Genomic DNA, 21,446 nt, shown 5'->3' on the forward strand with positions numbered 1-21,446 from the left:
GGACAGCTGGAAATGAAAACCGAGAAAAAAAAAAATTGCATTTAGATTTGTATTTTTTTAATGTAGCAAAAATAATCTCCTGGTGCTATGAATGAAATTGTGTGGGAAAGTAAATATAATAATTTTAAAAAATCGTATTTTTTTTTGTGAATGGACCACGTTTGGTCAGGTAATCTCGCGAGTTTACAGATGTGCTGAGTGATTGAGTGATTCGCTGTGCGCGACTTCATGCGACAGCAGGAAGGATTTATTTACTTGTCTCGGAAAGGACCCAAAAAGGTAAAATTCCTGTTGTTCTTTGCCCAAAAAACTGCTTTTGCACTATATTGAACCAAAATATTGCGCGTTGCAGCGTTCAGTTGCTTGGCGCACGATTGTCTGGTAAACAAACAAACGCCAAACTATGATGGAAGCTTCCACAAGAAAATGTGGATTCATTATTTTTTTTTTATGAGTGGGTGGGAGTCTTTTTCGAAGGGGTTCGACCTCGAAATAAATATGTATAAATTCAGTATTTATAGATCACTATTTCATCGGTTCCCTTTTTTTTAAAGCATCGTATTTGCTTGTGCATGTGTTCCTTGTAATTGAGACTTTTAGTTGTCATCCGTTTTCTATGCACCTGTTCTTGTTAGTCATCTCTCACACAAACTTCCAAGATTGATTAAAATGATTATATAGCTTAGCTTTTAATATTACAAAATATGGGTGTTTTTTTTTTGCTGTTTGGACAATAAGGCTGCCATCGTGTTTCTTAATTAGAAGCTGACTGGTATTTTAGTCAAAACGTTTTGAAAATTTCAGCTTTTTTTTTGTTGCAGTAGTTCATAATACTCAAAGAGAAAAAAAAAGTAAAAAATGTCATGAAAATAAATATCATGAGAAAAATTCTGAATGTTACCGGAATGTCGTCAGACATTTTTAAGAAAAAAAAGTCAAAATTAAAAAAAAAGAAAATCAAAATTGCAATGAGAATACAGTCTTACATTTTTCATTTAAAAAAAGTTGCTTTTTGTACATAATTTGATTTAAAAAAAAAAAAATTTGAGACGTTATGAGAACAAACTTGGAATATTTCAAGAAATTCACAGTCACACATCAAAATTGCAATGAGAATACAGTCTTACTTTTTTCATTAAAAAAAGTTCCTTTTGTACATAATTCAATAAAAAATAAATTTGACACGTTATGAGAACAAACTTTAAATATTTTAAAAAATTTACACCGCAACCAACAGTAAATTTGATAATTTTTTCCCTACAAAAACTTGTAATATTAAATAAATAAAGGCTGACTCCCTACAAAAAGGAAAGTTATAATATTTCTCAGACACAAATAACTGTGCTACCAAGTTGTTTTTTTATTGTAAATTGATACTTATGAAAATAAACTTATTTTAATTAAAAAAAAGGTTGCTTAGCAGAATAAATCATATTTTAAAAATAAATGTTTGTTCTGTTTTTGCAGCGTCAGGTTACCACACTTGAATGCACGGAAATAAAACCTGGAAAAAAAAAAGCATACATGTATTTTATTTTAATATGTACTTTCTCCAACCCTGCAATTACAGCGGAAGCATTTCCGAGTTTAAATTTACGATGACATCATCCCTTCCCCCAGCTGGGTCATCATTCTGCCAGTAAGCCTTCAAAACACAAATGTTTTATTATTGTTTGTTTGTTTGTTTGTTTTTTAAACAAATGCTCACGTGTGCATCTTGAACCTTTGCTGTGCTTCTCTTAAGAAGTCAAGTTCTGAGGTGTAAAAAAGTGAAAAGGAAAAAAATTACCAGGGGGAAAAGAATTCACCCTGTTATCAGATTAAAAAAAAAATAATAATAATAATAATTCCATAAGAATCAAGTCTGATATTAGAAAGATTTAAAACATTGCAAGCAAAATAAGATGAATAAATAAAGTTAAATAAAATTTCCAATAATAATTTAAATAAAATACATTTACAATAATAAAATTAAATAAAATTTACTTTATTGTAATATTAGGACTTCACTGCCCAAAAAAGAATGACAACTTTACTCCTGATCTACAGTTTCTTTTTCTTGTAATAGTGATATTTTTATATTTGTAAAATTCCAAAATAGCATTGTTTTTAAGGAATACATGAATTGTTTGTGTTTGTTTGATAAAGAAATAGAAAGAGATTAAAAAAAAGAAGAAAGTGCAAATCCGATTTGATCAGATTTGAAAATTTTGACACCTTAATGGGAAGTTTAAAGACTTCCCGAAAGGAAGCCATCTTAATAAGATGCGGTCAGTCGAGTGGAAGTTTTTGTCTCGAGGGCGTGCTCACACTTTTGACTGAACGACCACGATTATCGTCGTCGTCATCTTCAGGAACGCCGTCGCGCAGCATTCCGCCATCTCCGCCGCGCTGAATTCTTTCCTTTCCTCAGGCCGATGATTTTGTTTGGACTGCGGAACGTAACAGACTGACTTTTCACGTGCCGCCACCTTGTCACAATAGAAATAAACGCGACGACGAGCGATACAGTCTTTGGCGACTTATTAACTTATTCTCTGACTATGCTCATGACTCAGAAGTGTTCCAGCTTCTAGACCCCAAAAAAATGGTTTTACTGAAGATCAAATCACTGACTATAATATCATACTTGAAAAATACAGTAAAGACAGAAATAAATGCAGTTTAAAGTATTAGACAAAGTTTTGCCACTGTTTGTGCTTCGATTCAATGTACATTGTGCTGCTCCTTTTAATCCAGACATTCTAATATACATGGCTATGGTCACAAGTTACTCCTCTGTAAATTGCAGTAGTATTAGTTTTTCTTCAATAATACGTGCTTGTTATCTCTGTGTTGCACCACCGTTTGTGTTCATTGCACAAATTGTCATACAAGGGCGACGGGCGATGCTATTGGTTAGCATGTCTACGGCGATTTACATTGTTTGTTAACATCAAGCTAAAGCAAAGCTTTGTGATTGTTTTGCAAACGTACCGACAGTAAATTGCGACCAAAGTGCTGGAAATTGTTTCCTTTAATGTCGTACAGTTGATGCAATCTCGCCCTTCCTCGGAAAAAAGAAAGCTTTTTTAAAAAAAAAAAAGGGAACCTGTTATTGTTTTTACACTCCTGTCTGCGCTGTTTAAAATCTCGTAAAAATGTCTCCCTGCAGCACAACGTGATGGGGCAATTTGGAGGAGATGGGCCGTCCCACCGTGCTTTTGTCTCCCTGGGGGGAACGGACGCTTTAAGCCCTTGAAAGCCCCTCCGGAGGGCTGGGATGGGACAGAGCTCTGATTGGTCCTCGCCCGCCCTGTAAGGAGCTGTCGGCCAATTGAGTGCGCATCGGGGTAAGTGTCACTTCCTCTCGCCAGCCACCGGCTGCTGCAGTCAATCAGTTTATTGTGTGTGTGTGTGTGTGTGTGTGTATATTTCTGCCCCCCGCCCCAGCCACCAACCGCACTCCCGTTTTTCCTCTACCAAACGGCCGGCCCACCTTCTTTTCCACTCCCATCCCCCCCCCCCCCCCCACACACACACACACACTATAGTGAATCAACACTCCCACACTTGTGCCGCATGAGCCGTGTGCGCTTGAGTCAGTGGAGAAACTTCCATCAGTTTGTGTTTTTCTTTTTCCACGCAGGAGGAACATCGTGGATCATCACGGATACATTGAAAAGTCTTCTTCGCAAGGTTTGTGTTGTTGTTGTTTTGAGATTTGAGCATGAATCAGTACTTCGGACTCCTACACACACGCATGGAGCCTCTCTGGCACAACTAACACGCATGCAGAAAGGGAAAAAGATTGTTTCCATGTAGAAAAGGGAAACAGTTTTAAAAAGTACAAACAGAAAATGTTGAAACCAAGGCCGACAAATGAGAAACTGAAAGAAATTGCCAATATTGGTAAAATGGCATTTGTGGCCATGGCTGTGTTCTAACTTTACTAAAAAAAAAAAAAAAATCCTCTTGAAATGTTATTTTAATGTCAGTCGATATTGTTGTGTCTTGATATGAAACAAATCCCAAAAATTGGAAGTATTGATGCTAAAAAAAAAAAACCGCATGAGAAACGGGTTGAAATTCTGTGGATGAGCACAGTTTTAAGTCAAAGAAACCGAAAGCAATTTAATCATTTCTCAAAGTAGTTGTTGATTCATTTGAAAATAGATCAGCTGTCAATGAATTGATTAATTGTTGCTGCGTGGGCAGTGTCGGGGTAACGGACGTAATTCAATCACATTGGAGTCAAAAGGAGCGGTCGTTTTGCCGTCGCGCCGCTAATTGTCGCAGCGGTGCGCCCAAAGAAGCTTTTGTCGGCGTCCCGCTCGGCCTCCCGCTGAGCCGAGCTGAGCGGCGTTCGCGGTTGTTCCGGCTCGCGACTTCCACGACCAAACTTCAGCGGCTTCTGCTTTCCAATGCGCGCTCAATAATAAAGCGACCTCGTCCCCTGTAGCCCCCGCCCGACCATCTCTGTGCGCTTGTGAGAGCTAAATTAATTCAATTCAATTCCTTGTAACGAGTGATAGTCAAGTTTTTCTTCTTCCGCTGAATCCAGTGATCGCCATCATGGAGGTGCCCACCATGATCCCACCTGTGCCCTTACCCCGGACTCTTCTTAAGCCCCGTCTCTCGACTCTGGCCACGGCGGAGAAGCCCTCCCTGAACGAGCCGCCGCCGGAACAAGAGAAGCCCCAGGAAGAGAACCACCCAGAGGACGATCCGTTTGCAGAGGAGGAGGAGGAGGCGGAGAAGAGCATAGATGTGACAATTTCCTCAGTGGAGAAGGTGGAAAAGATGGCGGAGGAGGAGAAGAAGACCGCGGAAGAGGAGGAGGAGGCGGCAAAGGAGAGGGCGGCCCGGAGGCAGCTGATGGCCGTCCAGGAGTTGGTGCAGTCTGAGAGGAATTACCTGAGAATGCTGCAGCTCACCACGGTGACCATCAGGAGCAACTTGCAGAAGCTGCAGGTATAAAGTACACAATATGTACTCCTATATTAAAAATACAGAATTAGCTTTTTGGTCACCGTATCGTCTGCGCTTTCATCCTCGATCAGGCTGCGCCAAGGTGGAATTTTAACATCACACACCAATTGTAATTACCCCTTTAAGAGCGGAGAGGGCGGAGTCAGGTCAACCAGGAAGTAGAGCGTGTGGCCCGGTGTGGCCGGGCAGCAGCGCGTTGTGAGAGGCAGTGGGCTGCCGTAATTAAAAAAAAAAAAATGAAAAATATGTCAGACTGTAGTTCACTGCGCTGGATCTCTCTTCATCGGTATGCGACGAGTGCGCAAATGCGCAGTTGCGCAGCTTAGAGGGAACATTGTTCACTGGACATATTGGCAATTGTGGCAAGCAAACCTGAACCGAGGCATAAAGCCCCAAGACCCCTACATTTCAACCCCAAATCAGGCTTGAAACCCAAACCTTGGTTTTTAACCTCAACCCAAGTCCCCAAAAAAAAAAAAGAGTTGGAAACTCCAACTTTGTCTTGAAACCGCAACCCAGGCCTAAAACCTTCAATCAAACCCGAAAATAATCATAATCTTCCATCTAAGGCCTTTGTACAACCTAAAATCAGTACAGGGAAATCTTTGTCACGCTCTAAAGCAGGGGTGTCAAACTCATTTTTATCGAAAGACCACATTGTAGTCAAATCTTAAATCGACCCATCATATTTACATGTTAAAATGTATCAACTATTTTTGGAATCAGAAATCAAGGGTTGATGTTTGGTGAAACAAAATTGCTCGCAATATCTCGACGTCCTCATTTATGATATGACGATTTGAAAATGTTGGTTCAAATTTGAAGGAAAATCGTGGAAGTCGAAACGCATGATTTGCCTCCGGCGGCCAGGTAAGATCATGTCGCGGGCCGCATCTGGTCCCCGGGCCTTGAGTTTGACACCTGTGCTCCAAAGCATCTGCCGACTCGAATTTGTGATGTTGCGTTCTATTGCAATTCCTCCAGATTGAGTTTCCGTGGCTTTCGCGCAAACAAACGCCTGTCCTCGTAGTTTTGAGGATTTGTTTTGAATGGTGGCACGATTAGGAGCAACGGCACTGTGCGGTTTGTCAAGAACAGATCCTGCTTCAAGGATAGCGTGGATTGTATTACAGTCTTGTTGGAGCAGTTTGACAGTCCTAAAACGCCTCACACTGGCGGTTCGTTGCAGTTGGGGACAGAGAAACATCTTGCCAGGTGGCAATTTTGTAACACAACTTCGCTGTGAATTGCCTTACAAAACCTGATCTGTCAAATTCTCGTAGCCTGACATCTGTCCGAATGAGACCTGAAACCAAACGGGAAAAACTGTTGTGACTTTTGGGAAACCCTTTATCAGAAGTAGAAAAATTAGTAGCAGAAATCATGTTGACGTAATCACAGCCGCTGATTTCTGCTTTCTGTGAGATCGTTAATCGCGGTGGAGGTAATGAACGCATCACGGACTCTGGCTTTGTGGAAACGACAACGCGTGACAGAGATTCTCGGCGAGCGTGTGAGGTGGAAATAAAAATGACAAAGTGCCTTGCTGCTCAAAAACTCAACTCACATGCCGGATTTATTGAAGATTAGATGGGATAAAAATTAAAGATGGATCGAATAGTGCATGTAAAGTCATGAGGGAAGCAGGGGAATGTCATAATTATTGTGAATGGGGAAGAACGGCTTCATTCGCACAACAATGCCATTGTTGGACGCACAAGTTGCTGACCTGTTTTCGGAGCAGAGTGCAGATTGTTCAAGGTCGCGCTGGAAAGCGGGCCGGCCTACTTTGGCCGCGTCAGACCTGCTGAAAATCGCTATATTCCTCATCGATTGCAAATGATATTTAAGTTTTACCGAAAAGACATCCTATCAGTAACCTGTTTACCATAAGAGGTTTTTTAACCGCATGCACATATAAAGTGTTGTCAGTCGTGATGCACCAAAATGAAAATTCTTGACTGAAATCAAACTTTATTTGTAAACACTTTTCATGCCAAAATTGCAACGCAAAGAGCTTTACCTTAATCACTGCGAGCAATCCTATTTAACGTCGATGTTTAACTTCTATATCCGTCAATGGCAGTGAAGGTGTTTTATGAAGGTATTGCTCGTTAACATTGAATGATTCTTCACTCGTAGGTGTAGATACTCGCGTGGCCTGGCCATCAGTGTTAAAGTTGTGACAATATCTTGGACCTAAAACTCGTGACACGATCTTCTTCCTTGGTCACAAATGTGTTCTGTGTCGTTCAAAGCCTCCGCTGGCAAACCTGGACGCCATCTTCCAGTTCGTGGAGGATGTGATGGACGTGTCCAGTCGGCTCCTCAGTCTGCTCGATCAGAAGGATCTGCGGCCCGGAGAGCCGCTCTTCCTGGAGGCGCTGTGTACGGGGAACTCCGCAACCTCCTCCTTTTTCCTCCCATCTTAGGTTCAGGCATCCGGACGGGAAAGGCGCCGCTATTGAGGATTTCCCTCGAAAGTGAAACGGCAAACATCCTAGCTCGGGACATTTCCGGAACAACTCCTGGACTGCCTAAACCTCCCCATGTACAAATGGGCGGTATTGTGAAGTTCAAGACAGAAAATCTGTCAGTTGGCGTTAAAGTCCTTCATTTATGACTTCACCTTTAAATGTTATTTACATCTGTAACCATCCACGGACCACTGAAGCATCCAAGGACACGTCCTGACCTTGTAGAAATGCACGGGTGGTATTATTGTAAAGCTAAGCCCTAAAATGCGGTGCAGAAGTTACTTCATCCGTGTATTCATTTCTTTTCAAAAGTTAGTTCCAACCATAATGATTCAGGAACCATAGAACAACGTAACAATCCATGAACCGCGGAACCAGCAAAGTTCCCGGCTCGGACTCTTCCACTGCAAGCGGCATCGCTGGAAAACTCACCCTGAAAAAGTTTGGGGCGATGCGTTAAATTAATCCGTGTGCAACATTCTGTTTCAAGTTCAAATCATGACAAAGAGTTTATTGCAAAGCAGACAAAATCTCAAGTTCTCTTTAAAAGTTGCCGTCATTCCCGGCCTACGGAGCGCGCCTGGTTATTAGCCTCACCCAGGATATTTGTCAAGGAAATACCATTTGGTACATACTTACGCCGCAGCTGTGTAAAAGCCGCAAGTGCCCTCAAAGAAAGACAGTACACAGAGAGTTTAACGCTAGCGCTGCCGCGATAAGGCTATTTCTAGCGCCGCCGCTCTAATGCTAACACTAGCCCCGCGCTAACAGGGCCTGTTAAAAACAAAAAAAACATACCGGTAAAAATCACTGAGACACAGCAGTAACACGTTAGTGCAGCGCTAACAGGGCCGGACCGGTAAAAGTCACTTCCTCGGCTCATATACTCCACCGGTCTCACTCTTGCCTTTACCGCTCGAGCGCCCCCTTGCGGCCGTTAGGAAAAAATGCACAAATTAGCCACATCACCGCATAAACTGCAGGGTTGAACGCGGCTGATAGGCCGGAAATTACGGTATTTCCAAGGATAACGATCCCTGGACTACAAAAATTGGCGGTATATGACTGATAATTTGCAATAATCCGTGGCATTCTGTTTGAAAAATTAATCCAGCTGCAACTATCCGTGGTCCACTGAAAGGGCTCCGTTTCCAGTTGGGTTTTCAGAGTAGGATGTGGGTGGTATCGTTGAAAAGTTCGGAGAACTTAAATCCAGCCCAGTAGGAGTTTTAACCCCAAAGTTATTTCTGACCGTACCGTTGCAAGGACTTCAATCGCGTCCTCAATTTAGCCCGTCTGACTTTCCGGCAGGTGACTCGTTCCTCAGCCTGTCCTCCGACATCGAGGCGGCCTACAAGGAGTACCTGGCCAACTACAACCGGGTCACCGTGGTCGAGAACTCCTACAAACAGAAGGAGGCGCTGTGGGACCAGATCATAAAAGTCATCAAGACTTCGGCGTAAGGTTTTTGACGCATCTGCGAGGGTAACGCTCCCGACTCCCTGGCCTTGACCTACGGGATGTGATGGTCTAGGCCCGAAGTGAACGCCAGCTCGCTGAGTTTCTTCCTGGTGATGCCCGTCCAGCGCATCGCCCGCTACCCTCTCCTCCTGCAGACCATCCAGAAACACACGGAATCCCTGCACCCGGCCTACGCCCTCCTGGAGCAGACGGCGCACACCTCCGTCGCCATCAACTGTCGCATCAATGAGTACAAGCGTTTCCGGGAAGTCGGTGAGACCAGCGTTCCACCCTCCGGCGGATCCGAGGTCGGCCGGCCCGATTCGCCTTGAGCTTTTTCTTCCCGGAACCTTCGCAGCCGACAAGTACAAGAAGAGCGAGACGCTGAGCATCATGGACAAGATCAACCGCTTGAACTCGCGCAGCATCGCGAAGAAGACGGCCCGGATCGGGCAGTTCATCAAGCACGAGACCGGCATGGTTCCCAAGGTAACCCACGTGTAGAACTCACCAGAACCCTGCCGACGGTGTGGAGAAATCATAAAAAAAACCATCTTACATGAGCTTGCCGTTTGGGGTAATGTAACGTGTGTGTTATTTTGCAGCTGGTAGATGAGGAGTTTGACGCGCTAGAAGGTTTCTTTTACGTCCTGGAGCACGGCATCCTGCAGCTCCTGGACAATGTGGAGCTCTACCTGCAGCACCTCCAGGTTCGAACGTACGCTTCGAAACGAGTCGACCCGCGGGACCGGCAGCGATTTTGGTTTTGGTCCGCAGACTTTCTCCAACTGCAAAACGGAGGAGTTCGACCTGGACATGGACGGGGAGAAGGTGCCCATTTGCTACAAGGAGATCACCAATGGACTCCGGCAGTGGATCCTGCCCGTGTTTGTGAGTCAGTACCCAGAATCCACGAAAATCACGAGAGGAACGTTGACGACGTCGCCGTTTACCTCACAGGAAGAGAGGATGAGGACGTTGATCCACAAGCCCCTCTGCGCCCTCCGCGACCTCCTGGTGGGCCCGAGGAACCTGATCCGCAAAAGGCTGCACAAGCTGCTGGACTACGAAGTGATCGAGGCCAAACCTTCCCCGAGTTACGACGAGCAGGCCGTCGCCAACACGTACAGGTGAGGCCCGGCAAAGACACCCAATGGCTTTTCGGCGGACTTCCTGGTCTTTTTCAGGGACGGCTTCTTGAGATTTTTTTGTTATTGTTTTGTGTTTGTTCTTGAACCAGGACGATGAACACGTTGCTGCTCAACGAGCTTCCCAAGTTTAACGACTCGGCGCTGCAGCTGATCTGGAGGATGCTGGGAACTTTCAGCTGCCTGCACAAAGACTTGGCCTCTGACCTGGAGCAGCTGTTCCAGAGCTTCGCCCAACAGGTATCCGCCACCGACGCGGGTCCTTGACCCCCCCCCCCCACCACCACCACCACCACATTACGGACGTTTCGCCCGTCCCAACGTGTCTTCGGTCCGTTCCCAGCTTCCTCACAGCTCTTTGGACGCGAGCGCGTTCTGGGAGTGGGCCGAGACGGCGGTGCTCGAAGGGGCGAGGAGCTTGGACGCTTTGGGTCAAAGTGTGGAGGAGACGCTGCTGGGGCCTGCCTCTCAGGTCTTTACCCGCACATCATATCTTCACCTCAGCTTTGTTTTCATTTTTTTTTTTTTTTTTTTGATAAATCGTGACGACGACAAACAATTTGTTTTTTGGTTAGAGACGCGCATTGATTAGTTATTGGAATATTTTCAATATTAGCGTTCATCATCCGCTACGGATTGCGTAATTTGCCGTCTTTGTGATTTGTTTTGACAGTCGGCAAATATTTCACAGAGCAACACAACCCGGACTGGAGAGCGAAATTAATTTTCAATTGATATATATAGCAGACGTTATTTGTTTAAAATGTGATTCATAAGTTAAAAAGCCTTTAATTCGTTTTCTGAAGAAAGATTCACTACTACTCTGCAACATCTCATACATGAAGGGTGTCAAACTAACCGCCTCAATACATTTACATATGAATTTTTTTAACCGTTTTGGAATCAGAAATTGAGTTTTTTTTTCAACTATTATTGTTTAGTAACACAAAAATGCTTGTAATATCTCAACGTTATCATATATGATATGACAATTTGAAATTTTGGTACAGATTTGAACAAAAATCATGGAAGTTGATACAAATGATTTGCTTTCTCGGGCCACATAAAATCATGCGGCGGGCCGGATCTGGCCCCCGGGCCTGGAGTTTGACACCTGTGTCATACACGAAAGTAATTTTTTCCAAATTCAAATTTTTTAAAAAGAGTAAGAAGCAAGGGAAAAAAATTTTGTAATCCCCCCCCCCCAAAAAAAAAAAAAAAAATCAATAACCAGTTGAAATCTAGTCAAGTACTCAGAAACAAATATCGTAATTCCCGGCCTACAGAGCGCACCTCGTTATTAGCCTAACTGAGTACATTTGTACAGGAAATACCATTTGGTACATACATACGCCACAGCCGTGTAAAAGCCGCAACTGCCCACATTGAAACACAAGATATTTACAAAGAAAGAGCGCTAATGCTAACTCAGCGCTAACGCCACGCCAGCGCTAGCATCGCGCTAACGCTAACAGGGCCGGTTAAAATAAAACTTACCGGTAAACATCACAGAAACATGCCAGTAACACAGCAGCAACACGCTGGCACAGCGCTAACGCTAGCGCAGCGCTAACATGGCCGGTAAAAGTCACTTCCTCGGCACATATATTCCATTCCGCTCGAGTGCCCCCTTGCGGCCGTTCGAAAAAAAAAAAAAATGCACAAATTAGCCGCATAAACCGCAGGGTTGAAAGCGTGTGGGGAAAAATTCGCGGCTTGTAGGCTGGAAATTACGGTAGTCAAATAACTGTTGAAGAACGATGTCAAAACCAATCAAAAACCAACTCGGAAATGAGCAGAAAAGTTTCAAGAATCTTCTAAAGAAGCAGACGCAAGAAAATCCAGAACCACAAGAAGAACGAGTAATCTGATCAATCACTAGTTGAGTTTGATATTGTCGATAAAGTAATTTTGAAACACGTTTTACAGATAAACGAAGAAAGCGGCCCCGCTAATAATAGTAACTCGGCTCCAATTGTCGTCATCGGAAGTGTAAACATAAAGCCACAACTGGCGGGCGTTGCTCGGAAGTACGTCGGCAGCGTGCACCAAGCAAAATGTGCTCGCTTTTGCTCCTCGGTTGCCGACTCATTGGCTTATTTGATTTTCTTTATTTATATCCCATATTTACCGTCTTGCGTGACATCATCCATTAAGTGATCTCTTCCCCCCCCTTGTGGTCAGCCCCTGAACTCGTCCTCGCAGCAGCGCCTGCGGATGCTGACGGACAAGCACGGCTCGGACAAGATCTACCAGGTGCTGAGCGCCGTGGTCGGGGGCCGGGACCTGGACCTCACCCTCGCCAAGGGGGAGCTCGTGGCCCTCATCAGCCAGGCCGATACCCGCGGGGACAGACGCAGGTGGCTGGTGGACGCCGGAGGTGAGCGATTGCACGACGACCCGACGCTGAATTAAGTACATCATCGATCATAGTTTTAATTTTATTCATTTAGTTTTAATAATCAGAGGTGTCGAATGGAGACTTGCACAAATATCACTCGAGTCTGAACACACTGATGCAGTTCACTGGCGCCATCTTGTGGGTAGTCTTTTTGCATCAATTCAAATAGGAGTCTGGTTATGGGTGATACTTTTTCTCTAAATTGCTTTTAAGACAAGAAACATCATCCATATATACCGTAATTTATGAACTATAAGCCAAACGTGATTATATAGCTAAAAAGTGAAGCGTGGAGAGTCTCTGTGCAGTCAATAAATGGCACGAGCTTCTCAAATAGCCACACCATCTCCTTTATGTGTAGCCTGTATCCTCTCCATCCATCCATTTTCTTTGCCACTTATCCTCAAAAGGGTCAGCCAATCACAGGGCACATCGAGACAAACAGCCGCACTCACAATCACACCTAGGGCCAATTTAGAGAGTCCAATTAATGTTGCATGTTTTGGGGATGTGGGAGGAAACCGGAGTGCCCACCCGGAGAAAACCCAGGCAGGCACACAGGGAGAACATGCAAACTCCACACAGGCGGGGCCGGGATCAGACCCGGGTCCTTAGAAATGTGAGGCCAACGCTTTACCAGCTGAGCCACCGTGCCGCTCAATGGTTATTATTCACCGTCAATCAAGAAGAAGAAATTCACTGCGTAGAAGAAGAAAATTGTAATGAATAATATTAAGAAAAGATTAAGCATTTGCAAAATAAAACTGGTAAAAGGGAAAAATAAATCATTTAAAAATGGCCTCAAATTGGAAAAAATAAGTGCAAGATGTATTGGCTGTTGTGGGTGTGTTTTTAATGTAAATATAATAACACTCAATGGAAAAGGCTCGCACTTGGAGAAAACCTGGTGGCAGATGAGCGGGAACTTTTTGGGAACAATCAAGTCAAAAAACAGAAAAGGGCAAGAAACAAATGAAGAAGTAATAATGAACCAAGTAAAAAAAAAAAAAACATTCTAAGAATTGGCAAAAACAGTGGTAAACAGGGTCATGAAAGGTGAAACCAAGAACCAGAACTGTTAAAAAAAAAAATAATAATACAGCCGAAGAACCACTTTAATTAGTCAAACATGACAAACGTCAAAAACCAGGCAAAAAAAAAACAACTTCAAAACCAAACTAAAAAGGAGTCAGGAACCAAGTACCGTAATTCCCGGCCTACAGAGCGCACCTGGTGATAAGCTTCGGTACGCAGAAAGAGATTATCGCTAGCGCGGCCGCGCTAATGCTAATGCGGCGGTGCTAACGCTAGCATGGTGGTGCTAACGCTAACTAGCGCGGCGGCTGTGAAAAAAGTCGCTGCTTGTAGGCCGGGAATTACGGAAAACACATTAAAACAAACTCAAGAATGACATTGAGAGCCAGTCCAGAACAAGTCAACATTCAATCTCAAAATAGTCACAACGACCAAAATCAACCAAAAGACCCAAATTCACAAAAGCAAAACCAGAAGCTCCCATATGTCCTGTATAAAGGTGTGCCTAATAAACTGACTGGCGCGGTTCCGCTCCCGACACGCAGGCAGGCGAGGCTACGCGCCGGCTTCCAGGTTGATCCGCTATCACCAGGCGGAGGAGAGGTCGCCCCCCTCGCCCCACCTGAGCCTCCCGCAGAACGCCAGCAGCTTCAGGAGACACTCGTACACAACGGGGTCCCCCTGCGCCACGGCGACGGCGGCGCTCGGCCAGCCGTGTTTCCAGGTGACCACGCTCGACCTCACGGGCCTCCTGCTCCGTGTCGCTGCATACAGTCAGAATGCAAGAGTCCACGTAGACCTGGCTAGTTGAACCGCTTATGGCCAACAACGTAGCGATCTCAAGCGTCTACGCCACACACGCTGGCAGTCAAGTCTGGCTTTTCACCCTCCTCCACGCTAGCAGAATTATGTAGACTTGGCTAGCTGGCTAAATGTACGTCGGATGAACGTGGGCGCTTCTGTCGGAGGCCCAATTGTGTCATCGGGCACCGTTTTCGCCATGTCCGACAAATTAGGAAGACTGAAATCTTGGAAAATAGTTGAACGCTACACCTCCACAGATGAGTGCTGTGTAGTTCTCAGTCTTTATATACCGTAATTTCTGACCTACAAGCCGCGACTTTTTTCACACGCTCGCGGCACTGGCTTTGGCGTGGCGCTAGCGTTAGTGCGGCGCAAGCGTTAGTGCGGCGCAAGCGTTAGCGCGCCACTAGCGTTAGCGCGGCACTAGCGTGAGTGCACCTATTTAAGAGTCTCGGTACACAGAGTTTAACGCTAGTGCGGCGCTAAGCGAGGCTAATAACCAGGTGCGCTTTGTCGGACGGGGATTACGGTATTCGCAAAAATTAATCTTCAAACATGAATAATGTATTTCGAAACAAATCTCTGGATTCACTTTAAAACAAGTCTTAAAAAGCGATCCAAAAACAACCCAATAGCCGTGTCGGTAACAGTTATCAAAAGCATGTATATATACTTCACATAGATATAATATTCCCAGAATATTACCCGTAATAGCTAGCTAGCTAGCTCTCTGCGGTTCAATCAATAAACACCCCTTATAAATACAGCAGTAACTTTTGGTTATAACATTGACATTACTATAATAACATTATATAGTAGTGCTTACAGGGTTCGGTTTCTGAAAATATCATAAACCGGTGAGTCTTTAAATCCTAAATGAAATGTCTGCATCTGTGAGATTGATTGATTATGACGTGAGCGTGCGTGTCGCGGCAGGCGCATCAATCTGTCACATGACCACCTGTGCGCGCGCCCGCCCGCGTATTTGAGTTATGTTATTAATGCACGTTAGTGCGACGCAAGGCCGTAAATGTGATTCGAGGGTGGAAATCGGCGAGAGTGTTTCATTCGTATGTACGCGTGCGCGCGTCACACACTCCCTGACAGCCCGTCAAACGGGCTGATGGTTCCGGCGACCTCGCCCAGGTGTCCCTGAGCCGCCTCCTATAAAAACCGACACAAGTCGAGGCCGCGTGACCTCGACGACGACGACAAACGGTTCACTCCAGGCAACGCGGCCGTAGATCCATCCTCAGATGTGGTTTTCTCGGTCTTGGCAGGGCAGCAGAGGGCAACTCTGCAAAATTCAAATTATGTGCTTAATGATAATGACTTTGTAATGACACCGTGTTGGCAAATGTCGATGTGACACGCCCCTTTTTCGCTGCTCGTCAAAGCGACGGTAAACTGGGCGGGTAGACGTCGTTAGCAAGAAAACCCAAAACTTCACCAAAACTTAAGTCGCTGAAAGCAGATATCCGCCATCTTGATACTCCCAAAACGACCGTGCCGACCTGTGCGTTAATCGCCAGTTTCGTGGCTGTGAGAAAACATTCCACAGCTAAGTTGGAACGATTTACCTTGACACTGTTAAAGTTTGTTTGTAAATTTTTTTTTTTTTTTTTTTTTTTAATTTTCCAGTGAGCTTAATTCACTTCAACAAAGTTTTGTTTACAGTTTTTCTTGATTGTTGACTCTCTGCTTCACCTTTATAGCCCGACGGTTTTTCGCGAAAAAGCGATGTCAATATTTTCCCAAACTTCATCAGTGGATAAGCAAGAAAACATATTTTTTGGGTGAAATTTTTGATGAATTTCAAAATACAGAACTCTGCAAATTGAATTTCATTTTCAAATGCAAGGAAACAAGTTTAAATTTACTTCACAGAGACAACAAATGAACTTCCTAAACGCTTTTAGCGTGTATTTTCCCATTGCGAGTCCTTATTTCCAAAAATATATCAAACAGATTGACTTAAAATTTAAAGTTTTTATGACAAAAAATGATTAATTTTTTGCTACGTTATGATGATAGTGCTTCACAGTGTATTTTGGGAAAAGTTAACGTTACGGAAATCGGGCCCCTGGTAATATGCAAGGTTTCTTGCTAGTCATGTTTTTCCTTTGCACGTTTACCAAGTCAAATTAAAAATCCTTCATGTTAACAGAACTGGAAAAATGTCAAGCTCACATAACTAGTTTTAATTCTACAAGCCAAAATTTGAGGAAAAAAACCCCGCCATAATCCAAAATGTAAATTTGTTATACACACGTTTTGGGAGTGCCAAGATGGCGGCCAATTGGGTTCAACCAATCGACATACTGCTAGATATGTATGCGATATCCAGTCTTTTTTTTTTTATTATTAGGTAAGTGCAAAAAACGTGTATGCCGGTACATTTAGCTGCATATGGTGGCGTACAATTACAACAAGGGAAGTGGAGGTAACATTTTGCGTACAAAAATATTTCTGTACGGGCTTTTTTCAGATGTTGCCGACCAAAAAAAAAGAGAAAACCTCGTTAAAATCAGTTGAAAAATTAGCACGTTAGGACGCAATGTCAATGCCTTTGATGTGAACATCCACCCCCACCCCGACCCCTCAAAATGGCTGCCACGTAGGCTTGCCGGTTAGCTCGCTAGCAATCTAGTTTTAGGTTCAAGTCATATTTTATTACCCTGTTAGCTTAATAGCATGGCTGTTGCACACTTGCATCTGCAGGTGTGCGCGGCGTACGGCTTCACGGCACGAGGGAACCACGAAGTCTCGGTGGCGGTGGGCGAACCCGTGCGCGTCCTGGAGCCTCACGACAAGCGAGGCAACCGCGAGTGGAGCCTGGTGGAGGTGCGAGACCGGCAGAGGGGCTACGTCCCCTCCAACTACCTCGCAGTGGCGCCCGTCGCGAGCACGCTAGCCGCCCGCCACCCGTCCTGCTAGCTGTTCGGCGGCAACAGGTTAGCCCGCCTCCTCATCCACGGAAACACCGGACCCATACACAAAATTAAACCCAAACTGTACTACGAGTAGGACCAGGTACTGTCAAACAAGTCAAAACGGTACAAACAACAAAACTCTATTTACAACTATTGGGAAAAAAAAAAAAAAAAAAAAAAAACTGCCCAAAAACACATCCAATGAAGGAAATATCAAGTCAAAATTGTATAAATAAAAGCCCACCCCAAAATACGATAACCTCAATTCACATGATTTGATCAAATGTGAAGTACCAAATAAATCAAAGCATACAAACCTACAAAACAAATGAAAATCAGATCAAAACAAGTCGAAAAAGAAAGCCAAAACAAGTATTTTTTTTTTATGGGTCAGGAGTTTTTCCTGACCTGGTTTTTGACAGTTCTTGACTTAATTTTTGAATGTTTTGGATTTATTCTTCTCTCCCTCTCTCTCTCTCTCTCTCTCTCCCTTTTTTTTTTTTTTTTTTTTAACTTGGCTCTTGTTTTGGTTTTTGACTAATTTAAAGTTTTGGACTATTTAGACTGACTCCTGACTTTTTTATTTATTTTTTTACCGCTTTCAACCAATTCTTGGCCTGGTTTTTCGACTGTTCTCAGTTTGGATTTTGACCTGGTTCTTGACCAGTTTTTGGTCATTTTTTCAACGGGTTCTTGACTTGATTTCGACTTTATTCTTTCCAGTTTTTTTTTTTTTAAATTGCTCTTTGACTTTGTTTGAATGCACCTCGACTTGGTTCTTGACTGTTGTTTAACTTGAGTTTCAATAGTTTTGATTGTATTTTATTATTTCTTTGGGTGGATGGGGGGGCAAAAATATCTTGATCCCCCCCCGACTTGTATCTGGTTGTGGGACCTGAGCAGTTCCACTCCACTTCCTCATCTGCGTGTTTGTTTTTAGCCAGCTCGCGGCTACGCTGTCGTCCCCGCATAGACGCCGAAGGAACAGATGCTTCTTGTTGCCACGGAGACAGCTTCAGTGCAGATCACGTGACTGTGAAGAGTCGCCGCTGTGGAATGTCAGCCAAATGAATGAAAGAACACTGCACAACGATGCCTCTTCTGTGCATTTGAACTGTTCTGCATTTTTAATTTTTTAAAATTTTTTAATGTTATTTTATTTTGAAGGAGTCCAATGTACATATATGAAGACTGTCTCTGGCATTGCACTACTGAACAAAAGAAGCGTCAGCATTGGGTAGGACTGATATCGTAAATAGTCTGCTACGAGGTAAGCGTGAGAATCACCGGCTTGGAAAGTATAAATAAGCAGAATAGTTTTAAAAAAAAATACTCTACAAAGTCCCAAAACAATAAATACATTGATAAATCAATAAAAGTCTCGGACGGGTAATATACATGTAATTAAAGCGCTCGCTCCTCTTGCCTGTTTATTGACTATAACCATCACTGTGCATTGTGGATATAAACTATACAAAATAAAGAAGTCGTTTGTGGTATTTTGGGGCATATGCGCGCACAATTTAAATATCTGATTAATGTGATCTAGTGATGTCACCACTGAGTACTTTTAAATTGATTATTCCGTCAGTTATTCGGAGAAAAAGAGGACGTTTATTTTGCATGTAAGTTTATTGCACAATCTCTTTGTTTTTCATTAACCATTTATAGTTATGTGTTTGGTATTGTTTCAGCAAAACCAAATACATAATTAAGCAATATGACGCAAGTGGGGTTGATGTACTTTGTACTTTCAACCTATTTGAAACTGACTACGACTACTTCTTGGGTACTGATTTAATGTGAAATATTCTACTTTGTTATTGAATTCGGAGGCTGCTTTATGTTCAAATATTGTACACTATTCCTACGAAAATTCCAATAAATATTTTCCAATATAGTAACCTTTTTTTTTTTTTTTTTTGCTCAAAGTTAAAGCAGATGTTTACAAATTTCTTATTTTGAATCAACACATCAGTCTATTTGCTGGAAGGACTCCAGAAATAAGAGAATATTTACTGTTGAGAAGCTGAATGTGGAGGATTTGGACAGTTTGAAGTTGGCTACGTGTTTATAGTCATAATCCACAGAATAATAACTTTAAAAAACTGTATGATCAGGCACATGTGCATATAACTTAAGTGTCACATGACTAATGCGATCGCTCCTCTCAGCTTTTATCCACTATCACCGCCATCTAAATTAACACGATGATTAAAAATTATCCGCAGATTAAATGAAAACACTTTGGCACACAATTTTCATCTTGCGATGGATGCAGTCGCTCTTCAGGAGGACGATGATAAATAATCCACAACATCAAAATTGTAATTGCTACTCTGCTAATTACTATTCACAACCACCTTGCATAGTAGAAATGAATACAAGTAGAAATAACATGGTAGTAAATGTGTCATAGTATTGCAAATGATATAACTCCAGATTTAAAATACCGTATGATTCTGCAAATAGGTTAGTTGCCCAAGTGCATGCTGGGAGTATTTACAACACATTTTTCCGCGTTATATTGTACAGTGTGCGCGTTGGCGGTATTAACACCGAAATACACAATTGTCTTCTGGTTTTGAATATATGTTGAATTATTGTTTCATTTTTTTTATTAACTTATTGCCGACATCCCAGATGTCCATCTTGTTGAATGTAGCAGCGAAATTATTGCGAAAGACTCTTCAATAAAACTAAACTTAACTCATTTGACTTTTTGTCTTTTTTTTTTTTTTTTTAAATGCTCAAATTCTGGAAGCCACACCCTGGAATGCAGAACAACCAATAACAGAACACGATTTAACAAAAAAAAAATCCAAAAATGTCTTGAATTTAGTAAAGCATTAAATTCAAGGCATTTTTTTTAAATTTATTTTTTTCCACATTTTTATATACAGAGAAAGAAAGAAAGGGGAAAAGAAAAAATACAATTAATTTACAGTCATTAACAGTGGGGTAATAATACATTTATAAATGACACAATATGAGGGTTTCTTTCCTTTCCAATGAACCTCAACCATGTTCATACCTATAAGTGAACAAAAAACCTTAAAGGGAAAACAAGAATAATCATAGTAGTGAAAAAAAGAAGAAAAATGATACCACCTCACAACAAATGTTCCAAAAACAATGTACAATGATTTACATATTCGCTTCAAGTAGAAAAAAAAAACAAGATTTCAAATTTTCTTTGTATCGGAACCGTTAGGCAGACAAGATTCTATACTTAGGAGGTTTTTTTTTTAATGAAAAAATAATAATACGCTGCAGAACACGCTGAGGAAAAAAAAGATGATAGTAATAATGACAACAACAAAAGGAATAAGTGGTAGGAACCAATGAACAAAATTAAGATGAACTTGATTTCACATTATGTAGTAACATCTTTATATCTATATCAAATATTGCATGTTTAGCCATTTTTTTGAAGGGCCATTTTTCCGGAAGCAACGGATAATCAACCGCCAACCGTCTGCTGCAAGGTAAGCCATGGACAAACTATCTTTTATTTTATAGAATAATTGATTGTTGAATTACAAAATATACAATGTAAGATTTGCATGAAATTTTCTTCTTCTTTTTTTTGAGGGCATCATGTTGGTAAAGTGTTGGCCTCACAGTTTTGAGGTAAAGGTTCAATCCCGGACCCGCCTGTGTGGAGTTTGCACGTTCTCCCCGTACCTGTGTGGCTTTTCTCCAGGAACTCTGGTTTCCTCCCACATCCTCAAAAACATGCAACATTCATTGGACACTCTAAATTGACCGTAGTGCGGATGTTTGTCTCCATGTGCCCTGCGATTGGCTGGCAACCAGTCCTGGGTGTACCCCGCCTCCTGCCCGTTGACAGCTGGGATTGGCTCCAGCGCGCCCCGTGACCCTTGTGAGGATAAGCGGCTAAGAAAATGGATGGATAAACGATGGGTATTTTATGTTTCACATCTACGAATGACTTAATCTTTCTGTCAGTGTTAAAAATCACTTCACCCCCACCCCGGTAGTAAAATCTACTTGTTGACTTTTTGCAGTGTGACGTGTTTGCTATGTTAGCTTAGCATCTTGATGTTTTCTTGTTTTTTTTTTTTTTTTTTTTTCCATTCTAGGCCCTCATGCACAAGACGCCACTTGACGCACGCTGCATTCAGGACCTCCTCACCGATGTGGGACATTGGAGCGCTGCTGAACCCGGCCTGACTCTTTGGAAGATGCCACG

General features: G+C 42.8%; 1 protein-coding gene across 3 annotated transcripts; it reads left to right on the forward strand.

Moving 5' to 3' along the window:
* Positions 1-176: 176 nt before the first annotated feature.
* Positions 177-19,929, forward strand: arhgef37 (Rho guanine nucleotide exchange factor (GEF) 37). Of its 3 annotated transcripts, none has more exons than XM_061835256.1 (18): positions 177-279; positions 1,571-1,639; positions 3,155-3,332; positions 3,629-3,678; positions 4,544-4,953; positions 7,230-7,359; positions 8,760-8,907; positions 8,983-9,182; positions 9,268-9,398; positions 9,515-9,619; positions 9,687-9,800; positions 9,870-10,039; positions 10,150-10,297; positions 10,401-10,529; positions 12,242-12,437; positions 14,039-14,217; positions 17,019-17,251; positions 18,171-19,929. In XM_061835256.1, the coding sequence occupies exons 5-17, from the start codon at positions 4,555-4,557 to the stop codon at positions 17,232-17,234; spliced, it is 2,265 nt and encodes a 754-aa protein (XP_061691240.1). In that variant the 5' UTR covers positions 177-279; positions 1,571-1,639; positions 3,155-3,332; positions 3,629-3,678; positions 4,544-4,554; the 3' UTR covers positions 17,235-17,251; positions 18,171-19,929. The 3 variants fall into 3 exon arrangements, with proteins under 3 accessions (XP_061691240.1, XP_061691238.1, XP_061691239.1); XM_061835254.1 differs by having other exon boundaries at positions 3,155-3,297; XM_061835255.1 differs by lacking the exon at positions 1,571-1,639 and having other exon boundaries at positions 182-279; positions 3,155-3,297.
* The last annotated feature ends 1,517 nt before the right edge of the window (positions 19,930-21,446 follow it).

Source organism: Syngnathoides biaculeatus, chromosome 11, assembly GCF_019802595.1.
Source record: "Syngnathoides biaculeatus isolate LvHL_M chromosome 11, ASM1980259v1, whole genome shotgun sequence".
Lineage (NCBI taxonomy): Eukaryota > Metazoa > Chordata > Actinopteri > Syngnathiformes > Syngnathidae > Syngnathoides > Syngnathoides biaculeatus.

What these genes read in the sequence shown, in the direction of transcription:
- arhgef37 (XM_061835254.1), top strand. Translation starts at nt 3,263, where the DNA reads ATGGGACAGAGCTCTGATTGGTCCTCGCCCGCCCT. An exon ending in AGACCGGCATGGTTCCCAAG is followed by an intron (nt 9,399 to 9,514) that starts GTAACCCACGTG and finishes GTTATTTTGCAG; the next exon opens with CTGGTAGATGAGGAGTTTGA. An exon ending in TGCTGGGGCCTGCCTCTCAG is followed by an intron (nt 10,530 to 12,241) that starts GTCTTTACCCGC and finishes CCTTGTGGTCAG; the next exon opens with CCCCTGAACTCGTCCTCGCA.